Source organism: Pezoporus occidentalis, unplaced genomic scaffold, assembly GCF_034315485.1.
Source record: "Pezoporus occidentalis ecotype Australia unplaced genomic scaffold, CSIRO_AGI_Poc_V1 ctg108, whole genome shotgun sequence".
Lineage (NCBI taxonomy): Eukaryota > Metazoa > Chordata > Aves > Psittaciformes > Psittacidae > Pezoporus > Pezoporus occidentalis.
In genome coordinates, this window is record NW_026912865.1 from 3128059 (window position 1) to 3148649 (window position 20591).

The 20591-nt window shown below is 39.0% G+C and overlaps 1 protein-coding gene across 6 annotated transcripts in view; it reads left to right on the forward strand.

Annotated features, from left to right (window-relative positions):
* The window catches only part of MIPOL1 (mirror-image polydactyly 1), a 189524-nt gene extending 180438 nt beyond the window's left edge, over positions 1-9086 (forward strand). For all 6 annotated transcript variants that reach the window (XM_062623492.1, XM_062623535.1, XM_062623499.1 and 3 more), the window contains one exon: positions 8853-9086. In XM_062623492.1, the coding sequence (XP_062479476.1) occupies positions 8853-8919 (67 nt within the window). In that variant the 3' untranslated portion in view covers positions 8920-9086. The remainder of the gene's footprint in view (positions 1-8852) is intronic.
* Positions 9087-20591: the final 11505 nt, after the last annotated feature.

The following is a 20591-nucleotide window of genomic DNA, read 5'->3' on the forward strand; positions in this document are numbered from 1 at the left end:
AGGCATCTTTTCTGGTTTTATCCCTGCATAGGGGACCATGTTGCAACATCAGTAATAACAGACCAGCTTCATGTTGATAGCATCTATATATGATGTATTGCAGACATTAAAAGGAGAAAAGGATGTTTCGTCCATGAACTTTTGTTAGTCTACTACTGAGAGAAGACTGGTTTTAGATTTTCTAGAAGTACTTTTCAGAAGTATGGTTGAGTTGCCCTGAAATGAGAAGTTTGTGGGCACCAGTGGATTACACTGGAAGGGTGGGGAATTCACTTACCAGTCTGAGACCGTTATGAAGGACTTATCACAAGTGGGATCTTAATTAAATGCTTTCCTCTTACATCCAAACCCACTTCCATTGTTACTTGATCTCTCAGTGATGTAGAAGTCACTCCAGGTTGGGCAGTATCACATCAGTTATGCCAGGAAGGCAGATCTATTTAAATACATCAAACCTATGTAGAAACCATTATTTTTAATGTAAAGTGGAGGAATTTGATGATAGTTTATCGGAAGGAATTTTCTCTCCACAAGCTGCAGGTTACTCTTGGTCATGAGGGTGGAACCACCTCAGGGAGGTGGAAAATAACTGGGAGCTGCCTTGAGCCAGCAAGTCTGCATCAGATTTTGTAAAATATTTGTGTAATCAAGAAAAAAGCTCATGTTATCTTTATTGTTTATGATATCAAGAGGAGTATGCCAGAGTTGTGCTTTGATGGGATATATACTTAGGAACCAGCCTGAGTATCACCCTGTGGAAAAGGACCTGAGGGTCCTGGTAGACGACAGTGAGTGAACAGTGTGGTGCTGGGTTACATCAGTAAAGGCATCACCAGCAGAGATAAAGATGACATTATTCCACTCTACTCAGCTCTTGTCAGGCCACATCAGGAGTACTGTGTTCAGTTTCAGTCCCTGCCATTCAAAAAGCCAGGCTGGAGAGGGTCAACAGAAGAGCCACAAATGTGACCAAAGGACTGGGAAGCCTGCCATGTGAGGAAAGGCTGAGGGAGCTGAGTTTGTTCAGTCTTGAGAAAAGAAGGCTCGGGGGAGACCTTATCACCATGTTCCATATTTAAAGGGTGGCTACAAAGGAGATGGAGACTCCCTTTCCACAAGGAGTCACATGGAAAAGGCAAGGGGTAACAGGTACAAGTTGCTCCCAGGGAGATTCTGATTGGGCACTAGAGGAAATTTTTTCACAATGAGAACAATCAGCCATTTGAATAATCTCCCCAGGGAAGTGGTGGATTCCCAAGTATTTGATATTTCCAGTATTCAGCTGGATGGGGTGCAGGGACATCTTCTCTAGACTGTACTTTTCCCAAGAAAGGTTGGACTAGATGATCTTTTGAGTTTCCTTCCAACCTTCTGTGATCCTATGAGCCTATAATTTGCAACTTTACAAGCACATTATAAACAGGACTTCACCCGAGCGTGCCCAGAAGGGGTGAGACTGGTTTGAAATGGGCATCTGAGAGGTTCAGACCTGGTCTTATGAGGAAAGTTTTTTGAAACATGCAGAAGGGTGTAATGTGGTGGTTTCAGGCTGATCACAGAATCGCAGAATCATAGATTCTATAGGACGGCAGAATACTTTCTATGGGAAGATATATTAGCATAAGATAAAACTGCTAGCTTTCCCTGAGCAGATGACAGAGCCTTCCAGGAAGTATTTGTCAAAAGAAATCCACGACTTCCTTGCCTATTCATATCTGCATGAACTTTGTAGAAATGCTGTCACTGCAAGGAGCAGAATAGAGTAGGCGTCAGTGTCAAGATTTCTCCTAAAAGAGACCAGCTGTGACACCAAATGCATGAAAACAGTAATTGTCAGTGAGAAAAGTAATTGAATGTTATGGAAGGAGGTACAGGAAAGGTTTTTCTTGCACAAATAGAAATAATAAACTTTGCATAAAATTGGCATATAAACTGTCAGACTCAAGCTGGAGTAATTAGGTGGAATTCTGTGATCTGATTAAATAATCTGATGTGTATACTTTGACCTTAAATATGCCAATATATCCTTTATTTCAGTTCTTGTTGATTTTTTAAATCTGGTATCAGCCACATGCTCAGATGTGAATGGTCCATCCAGTTGTAAGAGCCTGGTCTGTATCATAAGCATGTTGTAGATCTCAATGTACTGAAATACAGATGCGGTTACAGCATAGTTGCTTATTTTTCTTGTTCATAAGATCATTTATTTTAGGCAATCTGTCTATGCTGTCCTGAGAAAGCATTTGAAAACAAAGGAATGATACCTTTCACAAGGTAGCATTAAATCCAACATAGATGCAGAGTCCTGATTTTTTATTGTCCTGTGCTGTGTAACAATCTACATCAATAAAGTAGGATGAACTGCTGTCAAAATAGCTCATCTGTGTTTACTGCTCACTTTTCCTGCTGCTAGTGATGGCACAAGGTGAATAGTAATGGTGAGCTAGCTCATAATCTTCCAAACAGAAGGTAGAGAGCAAACAATTTGACAAGATTAGTTATTGTGGACCACAGATAAAGGCTTAATATTTTAGCCAAGGCCTGTGTGAGCCAGGTTTATTTTGAAATATGTCTGCTGTCAGGAGCCCAACTAGCTGTATTTACTTCTAAGTTTAATCATATACAGAATTACTCTTTTGGGCTGAGAAGACGCTGAAAGGGATTTAATAGGAATGATTGTTTTGTGACAGTGCTTTTCAGAGGCAGAATAGTATGCTCTGCCAAATATAAGGCCTGTAAGTTTAATGGAACATACTTTTTGGAGTGACATTACAAACAGTGTTGGGCAGGCAGGAATTGGCGGCAGTGCCTGGAGTGACTAGATTCAACACTGTGGTCTACCACGGTTTAGAGCTTGCTGATGCTGCTAAATCAGTCTCTAAGACTTGTGTTTTAAGACCAGAAAGGACCATTATTACCAGTCAGTCCAGCCACCTGTCTAACCAAATTTTACTCTGCAATTCCTGCATCAGGCTCAAAGCCACTGCTGAACTCCAGCATGCCATTAAGAAAGACACCCAGTCTCCCATCCAAAAGATGCAGAGGGAACTCTGTTCAGCAGAGAGAGGCAGCCTAGTGCATCTGAACCCCATGTAGCCTTTACCACTATTGTGATTTATGAAGGAATTGTCAAAGATCAGTGCATGACCATTAAATACAACTGGTAATGCTTTTTAGTGAGGAGATCAAAAATCATTATTGTTCAAAAGGCAGACTTTTGAGATTTGAGAAATAATTAGATTCACTGAACCACCCAGAGGTAATAGGGTGATGCCTCTGTAGAGGGGTAGATAGGCCACTCACTGCAAGGTCATACCTTTACATTCCAGGCTTCAATCCAGTGAATATTTAAGCATTTTATTCAGTCAGAACAGCTTCAACATTTGAAACTCAGAACAAGCCACCCCAGCACCCATTGTTAGCACAGTGCTACTCCCTTGAGAGGGAAGCAGCCGGGGTCCAGTTCCATCTTGCAGATAATAAAGCTGAACCAGTTTCCTCCAGCCTATTGAGTCAGTGATCCTACCCAAGTGACTGGTTTGTGGATGAGACTAGTATCACAGCAGCCTCTCATCTCTGTGTCATTTGTTTTCTTGACTTTTACAGAAAACACCTGAAAATGAGTACTCCGTTGAGGATGTCGTATTATATATGAAAGAGGAAGACTGAAGGAGAGGAGAGGGAAAGCAAAGGAATTTTTTATTCTTAGATTAAATTAAGGGAATTTCTTTGCGTGGCCACTCACCAGTCATTCACTGAGCTCTGCTGCTAAAACTGTTTGTAATGCTTTTGTCCAATGCATTTTATTTACCTAATATATTTTCACATGTGTGGTTTTTAAAGGGAATTAGTGTTAGCAAAACACATTCCACAAAAAGTCAGGAATCATGCAAGTAAGGCCATCTTCGTAGCCTGAGCCTAATCTTATCTACTGGAAAGATAACCAAGGGTTATAGTTTAGGTTCATAAGCCTTTATATAGCATTTCAAAATCCAGGAGGGTTTTGTTTTTATCACTTAATTCCTCCATCTGCAGGTGGAGGCTATTGTTTTCTGCTAGTCTGTATATTGCTTTGCAGATTAGGACATAGGCTACTTGAAGTATGCCCTTTTCTTTCAGTTTGGTATCCATTTTGGCTATTTCTAGGGCATGATGCCCTGGAAGAGCACTCTGTGGCTATTTAACTGTGTCATATTCAGAATTGTGGATAAAGGCTACTGCTTTCCTTTTAGGGTGAGTTGCTTTGGCCAGAGATGGAGCAGTATGGAGGATGTACTGATCTTTGTGGATTTACGCAGTTGCATAGTTTTTACTGATCCCAAACTACAAGTTTGTCTAGTTTCAAGCTAGACTTCTTCAGCAGAACACATGAAAGGGGAGAGTAAGCCTAAAATGCACTTAAGAGTCAGCAGTTGAGACCCATAGGTAATGGTTTTGCAGCTATATGACCAGCTTCTAGGCTCCCAGAACACAGTAAGGTTTTTAAGTCTGCTTTATGGAAACTGGTTCTAAAAACAAAATTCTTTATTCTCAGAGGAATAGAACTCTGTAAGACTTTGCTAAAAATCAAAACATTGTCTAACAGTTCAGGAGCTATGTAAGAACACTCCATATAACATCATGCACTCCACCCAGGCAGTTTTTCAGATGTGCATAAGTGATAAGAGAACACAGTTTGAAATAACTGGAAGAGGAACTGAGAATGGTGGGGAGTTTGTCCTGGGGAAGACGCACCTAGCAATGTTCTTGTTTAGGGAGTCTTCCTCTAAACATGAGGACCTTCTTAGAACTTAGTAACTTTTTTAAAAGTACATATTCAAACTTGTAATATAACAGCAAGCCCGTCAATATTTTTTTTTTATTTCTGCGTTAAAACACAGATTCATCTGCTTATTTCCAAGTTTGCATTGAGCAAGCATTAGGACACTGCAATTCAAGATTCTTCAGAATGATGCATCTTGTGCTAACTTAAAAGTAATGATGGGCCAGATGTCTCTTTCCAACTTTGTAGTTGGGGGTTGTTTTTTTATTTTTCCATTTCATGGAAACACTGAGATGACCATCACAGAAGTAAGGAATGTAGAATATTTCTAGCTCTCATCTTTTTGCTTTCCATAGATGCCGCTTCCATCTATCCTGAAAAACACAGGGCTTTTTGACCTCAGGTGTGTTCAAGTCAGTATAAATAAAACTGAAGTGGTACCTATCCATCTGAACACATAGTTAGTTCCTGTATTTTAAATGTCATTTTGCATGCAGACATACAGTAATAGTGCAGAGAATGCTGAAGGGGTATTTGCTAAGAGAATTTGCTTGTTAAGGGACAGATTTTCTAGAACTATTTAAGGACCAAGAAATACCAACTGTCACTTACTGGAGTTTTCCAAAATCTCTAAGCAAGGAATTGAAATCTGTGAGAATGAAGAGTGAGACCTTAAGAGGCTTTGTTGAGCATTCCCGAAGGTGCCTGTCTGTCCCTGCACATTTGGAGCTCCAGCACTGAAGCAGAGATGCCCATCATATCATTCTTCTCTCTGACCTAAAATACAAACCCAAATACTTTCTTCTTGAATTACTTGTTTGGTTGCTTCATAAGATCAAATTCAGTGATTGTCCATGCTTACATCTCAGGAGATGATACTGCCATATTGTACATTTAATTTGTATTACTAGGACTGTTCCCTTCACAAGCAAAAAGACAAATGTAATTTGTTAAATCTGTGTCTTAGGATAGAGTCAAACATAGTCGGCACTACTTTTAGTTAAGTAAAGTATGGTGAGATTATACTGGCGAATATATCATGTTGCATAAAGTAATAAAAGTTGCTTTCTTCAGATCAGTGTCTTCTGTATTTTGAATAGAATTCTTGAGAACACTAAGACTTTTAGACTAGTTCCCAGCACCTCCCATTTGTCTGTTTGGATATTGAAGTTACCTTTGATCTTGAGGTATAAGACTATTCCTTCAGTTTACCAGAGATTAAAATGCCTAGCCTCTAAAGGGTCTGCCTCAACATCCCACCAGGCTGGGTAGAGCCTTATCAACAAGGAGCACCCCTGGCAGGTAGGACCTCATTAGCACAAATGGCCTTGTTAGCTGCCTTTTATGACTCACAAACTCAAATGTAGCTTAGTGTGAGTCAGGATGGCAGAATTGGGCCACTGGTGAACAGAGTCCTGGATTATCGTTCCAAAAAGGCCCCTGAGGCCCATAAGCAGAGTTATTAACCACTGATACAGCACACAGCATTATTTTGTAGGCTTAAGTGGGATTTCAGAGGCATATTGGGTCTTGTGTCTATGTAGGGGTGAATTTTGCCCTCTGTTATTTTATCTTATAAATAGCTGATACAGTCTCTCTTTTGCGTTATTGTTTAAATCTCTTTCAAAAGTATAGTTTCTTAATCCCCTGCTGCTTTTTTTCTTTCTTCTAATAAAGAATAAATAAATTTGCAAATCCACACATGGCTGAAACAAAAGGCAAATAATCCTTGCATGGTTTGTATTTGGTGTGGAATACCTCATTTTGATGATTTCAGTCATCATTCATTTGAAAAGCAGAAGCTATGATTGTTAAGCCTCATTATTTTCAATGAAGCCTGACAGTTTCAAGGTTAAACAGAAGACAGCTACTTTCATCCCAGTGGTATTTCTCTTCAAACATGGGCAGCTTTTTGCTAACTTGTTTTGCTCTGGCATGCAGTGTCATTGCTTGGTCACAGAGTGGTGCACATCTAAGCCAAATTGCTGGACAGTGTAAGCCATGACCTCCAACCTATTGTCTCCCCAAAAGAAACCTAATTATTGAAGTAATTTTTCCTGCACTTGTATAAGCCACACAGTACTTGTTTTGAACTGAACAATGATTTAAATAAGCCATGATCTCAGATTTTACTATTTTTCTGCTATCTTCCAGAAAACAATTTTCAGCCCAAACCTTTTGTTTGGACACAGTTTGAAATGTTTCTCCTATGCTTTATGTCTCTGATGCACATTACAGGGGGTGCTAGTGTGAGAGAGACCTACAGTGATAGTTAAAGTAGCTGAGAAAGCTGCAATGCTTCTGAAGATATATGCTGTTAAAAGTGAGGATTGATCTGCCATTGCTATCTGAAATCTCACATGAACTAACTGATTTAACAGGGAAACTTCTCAGTAAGAGAGGCTGAGGAAGGTATGACCTATCAGTAAACACTGATTTAAAAACATCAATTTATCCACTGTGAGAAAACTTTCAGGAGCAAATGACTTGTGAAAGCCCTAACTTTCTACCTGCATAGACTGACTGTACTGAGTTATGACTGGATGCTGCCTCCATAATGACAAAGAAATTCAGTAGAGGTACATTACAAAATCAGGAAAAATGTGCTAGTTGGTTAAAAAGGGAAAGCAGTACTCAGAAAACTGAAGGGAGAGGAGTAGCCAAGCAGTACTTTTTCACCTGTGCTTTCACTCCTTTACAGTCCCTGTGGAACAGCTTGAACCAGATGAACTTTTCACATACATTTCCTGGTGTCTGATAATTACATTAGGGTGGTGAATTCTTAATCTCATTTCAGGAATTAAGTCACCTGGTGAGTACAATGAAAGGTGTAGCTTCTTGGTGCTTGGTGGTTCCTGGAAAACAAGTGTTTCAATACGTACCATATGCGTTAGTCATGACTTGTTGCAATAAATCCAAGACATGTTAACTAGTTTTCCTACACTGAAGTTACTAATGCATCCATGAGATAAAATGAATTTTTCAGGTTTGGTAAAGCTGTTATTTTTATTTCCTATCTGCATTCCTCATGTTGTGTAATGTTTTAGGGGAAAAAAGAAAATAAAGACTGTCTTTTCCTATTAAAAAAATGGTCACCTTTGCAACAGTGCATACAACTATTTGAACCTGCACCTCTTTTTATCCATTATGGAAGTTGTGTATATAATATGCTAGACACAGCTCTTGACTTGTTCTACTACACACAGTGTCTGCTTTTATATTGTTAGTTTATTTGTAGGACAGCTTTCACTGAAGGATTCCATGAAATACAGATAAATTGAAGGAATACCTTGAATGCATGATTATTGGAGTGCTGAAGATAAATGTGTGCAAATGGAGAGCTCTGCACAAATTTAGCCCTTTCCATTCACCTACATATTTTAACAAAAGGAAAGAATTAATTAAGCCAGTGAGATGCTGGACATGCTTATAATCTCTGCCTTAAAACTGAGAGGATTAGGCAGCTCTCTGTTCTACTTACTTAGATTATTATTTTTTCTGTAGTTGTGTTGACAATCATATTGGCCACCTTCAAAATGCCATCTTCCACATCCTCAGAAACTTGGCTCGTTTTTTGAAAAGTTTTTTACATAAAACACGTGGGGGTTTAGGCATAAATTTATAAACTGGACAATAAAAGTATCTGCTGGATAATGGGCAAGGTACTTTTTAAGGGAAAACAGCAGCTAAGTGTTACATTTAATGAGAGCCATGAACCGCTCATATTTTAAAAACTGCAAGAATTGAATGTCCTGCTTAGACTAAAGTGTATAGGTGCCACAGGACTGCTGCACAGGGTTTTGCATTGATGCCTTAAAGGGACCTCAGATACTACATATACCACAAAAGAAAAGTGAGTTGATATATATCACTGCCTTCAAATGGGCTGGGTTGTAGGTTGAAAAGTTTTCCGTAAGTTGTCTGCATTTTCCCTTAATGTCTGTCTTTTACAGTAGTGCTTTGTTTCTGAGCATGACCACCACCAGGACAGCTTGGTTCAGTGCAAACACTGTCTCTTTCAGCCAGAACATTCCTAACATTAGCTTCCTTTTTTTTTTCTCTCCTCTCCCTCTCCCCTGCCCCCTTTCAGGTTGGAAAGGCTGGTGGACGTCCTGAGGAAGAAGGTTGGAGCAGGGACCATTAGGACCGTGATCTGATTGAAAGCTCTAGTCTAAGGAAGCATTCACATCTGGTGACCAGGCTGCTTCATTCAGCACTGTGTAAACACTAAAGCCTTAACTTAGCAAACAGTTGTTAGAAGTGGGACACTCCAGCGACATTCCAAGCTGAGATAAAATCAAATCATAAATGTTTAACTACTTTGCTGCTGAGTTCTGTGATTTGTTGAAATGTTTCACTGCAAACAGATACTTGTTTTTAAGCAGATGCATTGTGGCACTGTGTACTGTGGAAAATGATGTAGATGCTTATTTTAAGAGTCTGTCCTCTCGGTGTTACTAGACTATAGTCTGCTGCAAGGCACAGCTTGATCACATTTTCAAATACTGCAGGCTTCAGGTGCAAAATCCTGCACAACAAGTTTCAAAATCTAAATCTCATGTCATCTGTGGGACTGAAAAAAGTCCAGTATTTGAATGTTAAATGTATTAATTCATAAAGTAGGTTCACATTTGAGAACTGTCTATGACTAGTGTACTGGAGATTTTTTCCATCTTACCCAGCCCGCTGAATTGCAGATAGTGACTGTGGCTACAACTAATGGAAGGATACATGTATAGCTTTATACAGTAGTTGTATAGCTACTGTTAGTACATGACATTTTCAGTGTACGTTAGAAAGAAATGTACGGTTAGGTTTCACTAGAGGTACAGCTTCATAAATCCCGACAGGAAAGACTTGCGACGTAAAATATCTTAGACAGTGGAGGAGGTTTCCTGTATTGTTAATAGCCAATCATCTGTCCTTTCCTTTGAGGTAAAATCTCTCAGATATTCAGAAACCGCCTTGTAGAGTTAAAATTTGCCTTTTTAGTGTAAGTGGGTGGGTTCATCACCTCCTTCCTATAAGACTTTTTGTCTGCTGCTTCTAGACCTCTGATTGCTCTGTAGTGCAGGAGTACCATCCAGGCTGGGTTTGAGGCCAGCTTGCCAACCCTCTGCTCTATGTACTCCTGAAGTGCCCTAGGACTGAACTCAAAGGTGGAAGGATAGACTCCTACGGCGAGGGGCAAAGTTGTGGAGAGGAAAAATTGGGATACACAGATGTCATATTCCTCTTGCCTACTCTGCTTTGTATTTAATGTTATGCTGTCTTCCCTCTTAGTGTTTGCTTGTACAGGTGTCATGATAGTGCAGTCTAGCTGAAGAAAATTAAATTTTAATTTTAGATAGGGGAAGACATTTCAATGACTGTTTTTCCTTTCAAGCATTTCCATGTTAAACCTTCATCGTCTGCAGACCTAAACTCCTCCTAGTTTCATTCAACCAAACCTAAGCACTTGCAGGGAGATAAGTAGCATTCCTACAAGCCAAATTTACCCATGTCACCTCCACAAACTTCTGAAGTGCTCCTTTTTGACCTGTGGTCAATCCTAAGATAGCCAGAGAGTCTGGAGTCTCTCTCCCCTCCACCTATCAAGTGGGAAGAAAGTTTAATGCTTCCATAGCAGAGGACTGTCACTGCTCAGCTCCCAGCCCTTTCACCATCTCCCATGTGCTGCTAGCAGTCCAGTACTTGGGCCACTACTTTTTCTCCTCCTGTCTTCACTGAGCTTTAGTGCACCAAGCAAAAGACATGATCTCCTGAGCTGTCACTGCTGTTGAACCATTTCTGCTCTAGAGAAGTGGTGAAGAAAGAATAAAGATATAAGGACTACCGTACTGTGCTAGACCAAAGGTCCAACTAGCCTAAAGACTGACTTTGTCAATAAGCAGTAGAAGATGCCTAGGAAAGGGTATAAAGTCAGGCTAGCACTAGTAACCTTTCTCCCAGATGGTGTCCCAGCAGTTTTGTTATTTAGGAGATTTCTGAACCGAAAGTGGTGTCTTTGTATTTAGCAGCATTTTTTCATTACCTGTTTTTTAATGCATTTAAACTTTTAGTATCTACTTTTTCCTGTCACAAGGACTTATGCAGTTAATGATGCATTGAGTGAATAATTATTTCCTTTTCTGTGTTATGAACCAGCTTTATTCATTTGTTATCACCTAGTTTTTGTAGTAGAGGAACAGTGAGCAACCATTTGTTAATATTGTTTTCATGTCCCTTGTGATTTTACATATTTGGTGTCCTCCTCCCAGCATATCTTTTCCAGAGAGAACCCCTCGTCTCCTGTAAAGGATGTGTGTCATGTTTTTAATTGGCCTTGTCATGCTAATCTATTTCTTTTCCAGTTCTGCAGTGTTTTTACTGAGACAACCAGATTTGTGCCTGATATTCAAGATGCAGACAAGTCATGACTTTAACAGTTGTCACAATGATGTTGTCTGTTTTATTCTCTATGCTACTTGTAGTAATTTGTAGCATTGGATTTCTTTTATGACAAATGGTTTCTTGGAATTAATATTTCTGTAATAATAAAAAGAATTCTAGATCTCATTCTCAGTTGTAATATTCAGCTCAGGGTTCATCGTAGGGTGTATGAAGACAGAAGTGTTTTCTGAATGCATAACTTTGCATTTATGGGTACTGAATGTCATCTGTTGTTTTATCATGCGTTCCCTGGTGACCATGAGCTCCTACTCCATACATTTTCACACCTTATTTTTATTACTCACAGTAACATAGTATCAGCAGCATTTCCATGCTGAATATGGTGACATAAAATACCACCATCTCCAAATTAACTCCCTTTTCAAGGTGATTTCTTAGTTGAACAACATGGGCCCTGGGACAAAAGCCCTATAGGACAATAAGGTAACTTTCCTTCACTGTGAAAATGTTACACTTATTTTTACCCATTGTTTTAATCTAACTTAGAACTACTTATTTTTAAATTTTAGAGATCTTCCCTCTTACTCCATGGCAGCTTTCATGAGGAAGCTTTTTTGCTACTTTGGAAATGCAAATTTACTAAATCAGGGCTTCTTATCCATGCATGAATGTGCTAAGCTCCTCCCTCCCCTATGAGTATCAAGAGCTCCTCACCTTCGCCCAAGTCTTTCCACCTCTGAGCAAATAATTTTGTGAGTGCAGGCTTCATACAGCAAGACTGTTTGACCTCCAGCCTCTTGTGCCCACTGGCTTTGTTTGGAAAAGTAGGATTGGATAGGCAAAACCCATCTAGCAGACTTGATGTCAGATACATCTGGTTGTGGGTAATACATGATTCTATAAAATTAGGCAGTAATTTTGCCTCATAATTTTCCTTTTTATACATTGTACCTAAGGTGAAAAAAATGTTTCCTAACTCTGTCTTGTACAAAGTAGCCTGAAATTCAGTGGGCTTTTAGTTAGGGGGTTTTATCATCCTGTAGGTAAATTACTTTGGATCATAACTAAATTAGGTGTCAATTTTAAAATTCAGCAGGAATTGTTTGTCTTCTTTGAAAAGGACCTTGGGAAATTTACTGTGCTGAGAGGCAAAGATTCAAAAACGGTTGTGTTATCACTCTTTCTTGCTAACAACCTGGTGTGTGGTCTTTGGCAAATCCCTTAGTGACAGTCATAAAAGGTATGCAGCCCCTAAAGAGGTACCTAGGCTCCTCGAGGGAGTTTGCAAAAGCATCTGTGTGGCCAATGTCAAAACACTTTTGCTTCTTCACCAGCTGAAGTGAACACAAGTCTAGTAATGCAGGCCCAGACTTTAGTGCCCTCAGGTGAATTTCTGGCACTGTTGAACCCAATCTAAGTTCTGTCTTTCAGTGTAACAACAGCAGGAATTCTGGTCTGGCGAGTAGAAATAAGTGGTAATGGTAACACAGGTTAATTGGCTTTTATTATAAATTATGAACTGATTGATGTCTGCATAGTGCTCTGAAAGTGAAAAGAAGCCTACCCCTATACAGCAGACAAATGCAATTGTCACTTCTGTCCTAATTTATGAGAGAAAGATGAGATTGCATTGGATTATATACTAGGAGTAGCAGTTCATTTGCCTCCTGATGGAATAACAGTTCATGATGAAAGGTGGCTCACCGTAGGCAATGCTTATGGTGATGGTAGCAATTACTGGTCAGATTAGTGTTCCTGCTGTCTTGAAGAGCACTGAGATACTCAGAAACATCTTTTCCTTGTGAGATTTTGTGTGTTTCTCTTGATGATCCTGAAGCACGTTATGCATTGGAAGCCATTTCTGGTATATGCCAGGGTAAAATATGTAAATAGCATCATGTTGGCTCGGGATAAGAGTGTTATTAATGCTTTTCAGCACTGTAATTATATTCATAGTAAGCCTTCCCTAAGCCCTCTCTAATTAACAATATTGTGACAAATCAACTTTAACAGAAAAGAACTGTGGACCTTTAGTCTTTTAGTACTGCTTTTCATTCAGCCTACAGCCCAAAATTGGTGGCATGGTTTTCTGTACTGGTGTAGGGAAAACTGCTGGTATTTGAAAAGTTCAGAGACAGCTCAGTCCTGTTAGTGGAATCCTGTAGATGAAGTTGGTTTGATTCCTCTTTAAATATATTCACAAGAACGTAAGAATTCATTATTTAATTGTTAATGTAGGGGAATATTAGAACTGCTTATATTAGAACTTATAAATAAACCATCATATTGAAGTATTTTACTAATGTCAATATGTTGTCATAGGTTCATTTATTTATTCCAAATAACAGGGCATTTTACAAGATACCTTAATTTTCAAATTGAATGGCTTTATAAATATTCTTATCAGGTGATCAAGAGTTGTAACATCTTTAATCCATGTACACAAACGAACTTCTTATCTAAATGTCAGGATTTCTCTGTGCCTCTATTTTCTTCGTTTAGACAGTCAGGAAGACAGTTAGGTTTGTTGCGGTTTTTTGGTTTTGAGGTCTTTTTTTTCTTTCTTTTTAATTTGTACTCCAGAATATTTTTCTCCCATGCAAAAATAAACCATAAGGCACATGAAATCACTGACTGGCAGTTTCTCTGATACTGTGCTTGCTGTGATTGTAGCGTTACATGTACTAACTTATTGCTGTATCATTTCACATCAGTTCTGCAGAACTGGACTTTTCTCTGTTTCTTCTTCTCATGCATTGGTAAATAAAATGTATTCAGAAGTCAAAAAAACCAAAGCAGTGTTCTCATATTAGGTTGATTATAAGTCAGCTGTTGAGCTTCAGTGGTCTAAACATTTCATTCTTCAGTTTTGTTGGGAGCACACGTGTTCTGGGAGGCTTTTAAACAAATACTTGAAATGGTTGAAAGATTTACATTGCTAGTGCCTAGCTAAATATGTAGTCTTTAGAAAAGACATGGTTTATCTTGGCACCATTTGAAAAACTCAGATATTTTAAACATTTGTTAAGTTCAAGCTTGCACATTTGAACTAAAAGTTTGCATTCCAAAATTGCATCTCGAGTTACCTGACTCTCTCTCTTTTGTATTTTTTAATCCCTTTATTAAAATAATCTGTAAAAGGAGTTGGGTTTGGAGTGTGGGTTTTTATTGTTAATTGTAAAAGATTGTCATTAATTTAATCAATTTTGAGGTAACATTTACTTGGTAACTCTATTCAACTAAGCATCTGAAATGCAACGCCAGAAGTGTTTTCAGAATTTAGGACTTCCCTAAATTCTGGTAGCCAAGACTTGGTTGTAAAATCAATCAAATACAGAAAGATTGGCCAAATCCTGCAGTACTTTACTCTTAGTCGTACTATGTACTGTGATGAGTAAGTACTAACCCTGATGGCTAGTGCAGAGCCAGGCAATAAAGAAAATAGGTTGAAAATATGTATGAGCTGTTAAAATAGAATAGCTCTAGGTAAAGGAAAAGCTGTCTTTGACCTTTAGTTGGTTTTCTTTTCCTTCCCTTGGCAGAAGGGAGTGGCAGGGGCAACCTTTAATCTAATTCAAAAAAAAACAAAAACAAAAACAAACAAAACCAAACAAAATGGAAAAAGAAAAAGAAGAAGAGAAAAAGAAAAAAAGAAAAACTTCTTTTCTTGTAAGTTTTACCTTTCGAGTTGCAGGTTACTGAAGTTGCAAGTACTGAAACTTGAAAAGCTGAGAATGTATAAATTGAAACCAGCATATTTCGTTTAAAACCTGCAAGAACCCCTGTTAAAATTCTATACCTGATAGAAGTGGTTACAACTGCTTCCCAGTGGCCCTGTTAAAGCAAGGTTATGACAACCCTTGCAGAATACACTACATGCATTTGCACTGTATTTCACATAAAAATGAAAAAGATAATGGTTTTAAAAAAATTCAAAGTATCAAAACCGTAGTATATTTGTTCATGAGCTAAAGTATTAGCAAAACTCATTTCAGAACAAAATATAAAAAAGAAAAAAATCAAAATATTAAGATTCAAAACTGAAAAACTACTTTGGTACTACTAAAGTTCACTGTCTGAAGTCTCAGAACTTTCTTCATTATTATTTGATTTTCACTGATGTAGTCTTTTCTGATCAAAGAGATAGATAAACTTTTCAAAAATCAGTCTATGAGAAATGAGGCTACTGGCATCTAAGTTGATACAGATATCAATTTAGAAGTAATATCTGTAAGTAAGAATCAGCTTTTCAAAAAGTTAATTTCTTCACTTGGTTATTTACCTTATTCAGAGAGTGAACACAACTTAGATGCAGACTCTGTGGAAGTGTTCTATACTAGAAATACAATAACACAGTAGGAAGTCTTCATCAACACATGCTCATAGTACAATATCACCCCTTTTGGTGCTTCAACAGGCTATATAAAATTATCAGCTTTGTTTCTTTCACTTTATATAGGGAAAATTTTCTCTCCCACACTTAACATTGTACCAGTGCATGAAGAATATCAATATTACAGATATGGCTACTAAGCATTAGTAACCATACGGTTACTAATATTTATTAAGCATTAGTGGTAGAATTAAGCAAGAGAGGGAGATGCACAAATGGATAAAGATTAAGAATGTGACCAGCTATGGCATTTGTTAGTTAGTTTTAAAATGACAGTGCAGAAAATAAAACGCTTCAAGCTATGACTGTGGTATGGCAGACAACTGTCACTCAACCATATTATCACTGGTGTAATACGCTGGTAGTACACTACTCCTCTCACCTATTGTCCAAAAATGAGGGCTCCATATCCACAGTACAAGGTACAGATATGGAGCTATGAGGCTGAAAACATCCATGTCAAATATCTTTAGCCTAGGGTTATGAGATCAAATCAGAAAAATGAGAAAGATGTAAATAAATCTTAACTTTGAATATGAGTCTTCGTCCCATTAGACAAGGAAAGCACAAATCAGGACACCTGGACTGCCCTGTTGTTGCTGAAGCAGCATAACAGAAAAAGTGCAAGACAGAAAAAGGATTTGGGTGAAATCCAAAAACGTATGAGTGTAGAAGCTTTGCCTGCTTCAGACGTAGAAAAGGAGGAAAAGTTGTTACAATGACTGACAGAAATATTTTGCTTTGCTTGCACTTACACATCTTGAAAACTTCATAGAAGTCAAAGCAAGATGCAGCTGTTGTAGTATTTGAAAGGAGGTGGGTGTCTCACTAAGGTTAAAGTTGGTTTGCAAGTGTAAGGCTAGGAAATCTGTTGAAATTTGGTTTCATTCAGTTTTTTCAGTAAATTCTTGTTTGATAGGGCAAGCTACCTTTGTTCTAAGTTTCAACTAAAACAAGATTTTTAATTAACATTTGTCTGGTTTGGTCACTGTATAATAAGTATGAAAATAGACAGTGCACCCCTCTACTTCTCACAGGTTAAGCAACAGAAATGGCAGTTGTCCTATCACTGAGGGTTTCTTTCATAAATATGACACAGAAAGTTGTATCAAAATAATAAATATTGAATCATATTTATAGGATCTCATCCCTTCTATGATTTTCATCAAAAAAAAACTCAGCACATATTTAAAAAGAAAATTATTAATAATAATAGTACTTTATCCCTGAAATGGCAAAAAAAAAAGATTCCTAAAATGAGCTTTTGACTGTATGTTGTATTTCTTCACTCTGTGCCTGATTAGACTTGACTAAGGCAGACTGAGGATTTTCAAGGCAGATCTTACCACCTTGGTTGGTGCAGTCAGCACTCCCAGGTGTCAAAGCACTATTCTGGTTCAGGTATATTCAGGAAATGCCACCTCTAGCCATTCACAGCTCTTTATCACATTTCTAATATTTCCCACCCTCTGTCTTAGAAAGTCATTTTTCTTCTGTCCAAGTGAGTAAGGAATGAGCAGGGCAAACCCAGCTGATTTGAGTTTAGCACAGAGAAAAACACAAATACAGAAGCATCCTAAGTGAAATCTGTCTCTGGAATTCGCTCGTGTAAGACATCTGTCTGCCTGGTCTTTTGCACAGAACAGGGCTGGCTGCTGGGCTGTGATTCTGCTTTCTGATGCAAAAGCATTGTATATGGGACTAATTGCACCCACTTACAGTGCTTTTGGACTAGAGTTTGCTCAATGCCTCAGAGCCTGAATTGCAGGAAAGAGAGGACAAAGATGTGCAGGCTCAACCTGCACCCTGTGTTAAGCAGAGGCTTGACTGAGGGTTTTGCTGCTGGTGTGCATGGATATCTGCGAAGAGTGAACAGGACTGCTCAGATCTGCACAACCACAGCATCAAACAATTGAGTACAGCAGCAACTGCCATGGCATGTGCTGGAACAATGGCCAGAAAGTTTCACAGTTTTGCTCTTCTTTGATCACATAATGGAGAAACTCACCTCAATTACTTTTCAAGAAGCTGAATGCCCTGCTTCCTCCACATTTTGCTTGTCTGCTCATGATAACTTTATTTCCCCAGAGCTCTAGCATACACTAGAGTAAGACTCTTACAAATCTGAACTGCCTATGCCTAAAGAAAATATGCTTTCCTCAATGTGTGTTTTTGTGAAATCCCATGGGACTGTTATCAAGAGTCCTGTACAGCAAATCCACAACTGCCTGCTGTAACTATCCACCCTGATTTTCAGTAATGACATTATCCTTGTAATTTTCCAGTCATTAAAATCTGGTCTGCAGATGACTAACATTACATGTTACAAGGTGTTTCATCCAGAACTTACCCTCATGCAGCCTCATTTCCTGTAGAGCCGATCATTGTTACCAAGTGACTTGCTACCTACTATCTCATTAAAAGTCTATTTTTTTTTTTTTTTTTTTTTTTTGCCCAGTACTATTGACATTTTGTCTTTTTAGGGCTTTTCTAAAACCATCAGCTGCAGGTGGCTAACTAGGTTCTGTGACTATTGCTTTCCACTAGTAGTAAAGCAAGCTGAGGTCTGGCAGGCTGAACCACATATTACCCTCTTGACCCAGGATGTGTAGGAGATACACCACCAGCTGTCACAAGCATGTCCTGTTCCCTCCTTCCGCCCCCCCCCCCCCCCGCTTGAAAAACCTGTAAATTATGTCCCTAGTTCCTATTCAGTTACTCTTTTACCCAAGTGATTCATATACAACATACATATCGAGCTAGCTACCACATCAATTTATGGTGATTATAATGTATGCATATAGTATAGTTCAACACAAAGAAAAATACATCCTTGACTTGAAAAGCTATTGTGCATTGTATATGTAAGAAACCCCGTAGAATCGTTCAATGTATAAAAACCACATGGCATGCTCCTCCTCCTCCTTGATTTACTGTTGCATTTCGAGAGCACTCGCCCTAGGAAAGCTGGATACCACCCAGAACTGCATTAATTCCAGCACCCCTTTGGCTATTGCACCTAAGGCAGGCCCCAAGTCTTCCAGGTGAGACTACAGATAACATGAGGAGTTACAGATCCATGACTAAGGACTCCACAGAGAATCTATTGCTGTTATTGAACTTGTTTTCTAGTCTGTCTTCTTTCAAATTCAGGCTAATAGGTCTCATTACACTTATTTTTCCTGAGTACTTAAAAAGCAATTTACTACCCCAAATCCTTCCCCATTTTGATAACTGGGGACCATGAACAGAACACCATTAATCTTCTCTTGGATAAACTGAACAGGGTGAGTTTCTGATATCACTTATCGGGTATTGCTCAGACATTTCTAATTCTTGGGCACGCAGACACTTGACTTGGACACACGATTCCTTTCTTGTTCTCAGACATGGCTTATATGAAGCTGATCTCTCTCTGCCCTTACTGTGTACTTTCCTGATTCCAAGGACTGTGCTCAATCTCTGAGGCACAGCATCACCCCAGGACCTTGTGCTCAGTGTTAGTCCTAGACAGCCCTTCAAAGTATGTATATTTGTGGTCCATTCCTCCCTAAAATTTCCTGGATGTGGAAGAGACTAGGCAGAAAATTCTCTGAGGCAGAAAATGATAATGAAAGTAGGCTGAAAGAAAAATGGTAAAATAGAGTTAGGAAGTTCATTTCAGTGAACTCTGCCTTATTAATGCTGATGCTTGTGTCCTCTCTTTTTACTGTTGGACCATGAATCCTGCCCAGTATGGAAAGAAATACAACCCTGACATAACCACTTGAAAGTCAAAATTGCTCAAGTCAGGTAGATGTCTCGTAGGCTCCTAAAAAAAAAAAAAAAAAAAAAAAAATTAAAAAAACCCAAACCCCAAAGTGATTGTGTAGTTAATCTTGTTGGTTTAGTTGTGTTCCATGGTGATTTTAATTACACTGTAATTTGAGCTAAACCAAAGGATGTTAAGAATAGTGGCTGGGTAGAGGTTAGTGGAATGTGAATGGAAAGGAGTGATTTGGGGGCAGATCTGATGGGCAGGAATATTGCTTAGCTCCCAGGGAGGGGGCAAGGCTGTTCTTGGCATGAGTATGACATGGAGGAGTGCCAAGAGGTGGGTAGGGCTGGCGGTGGGGGATGACAGACACTGAGTAAGAAGAGTGATACTGAACTGATCATGAAAAGGGGGTGAGAAACAGTGCACCAATGCTTGTTAGGAGGAAGAGGGTCAAAAGCAGGACTCAAAGATGTAAGAAAGGATATCACAAGAATAGAACTGCAGAGCTGAATGCCAGCACCAACCATCTGCACTCCGTAGAAGGCATTTCACAACAGCTATGAGGCTGAACTTTGAATTCACTTGAGTTTTGCCCTAACTAACGGCAGTGTCTGCCCTTGCAGCTAGAAGGAATATCCAGCTGGTAACTTTGCTTTCAGGTCCATCAATAATGGCTGTATTCAATCATCAGCTGTGGCACTGGTGGACACCAAATTACTATTGTTTGATTAAGCAATGCTGTCAGAAATGTGTGCTCTGCAACACTTGAATGTTATTTAACTGGACTGGCATGGAGTAGCAGTAGTTTCTGACCAAAGTATTCCTAGGAATGTTAACACTTCAGTTGAAATATACCCCGCCCAGCTACCTTGGGCTGTAAAGCTAACATGCATCAAGCAATCATTCTTAAGTCCATGCTGCAATCTTCTTATGGTAATAAGGAGCTACTAAGAACCAATATTAAAGTACACTCCTTTTCCTGATGGGGCAAAACCTTTTATTTTGATGGGGAAAAAGAGACAGGGCTGAGGAAAGAAAAAGACTGCGGTTTGTGTTTCTGTGATAAGTACTGTGTACGTGGCAAATAAGTCTTATTACTGAGGGAGAAATGATAATTCATGCTGGCATATAACATATTTTGACGTCTCGTATATCTTAAAAGACAAAAGCAGTCACAGGGATGACAAATGGCTCTGAGCATGGCAGAGTTGACTGCACCCCTTTAGTTAGAGAGCAGTGTGTTGGCGGCAGTCCTGTGGTCTCCTTTGAAAGCGAAGAACTCCCCT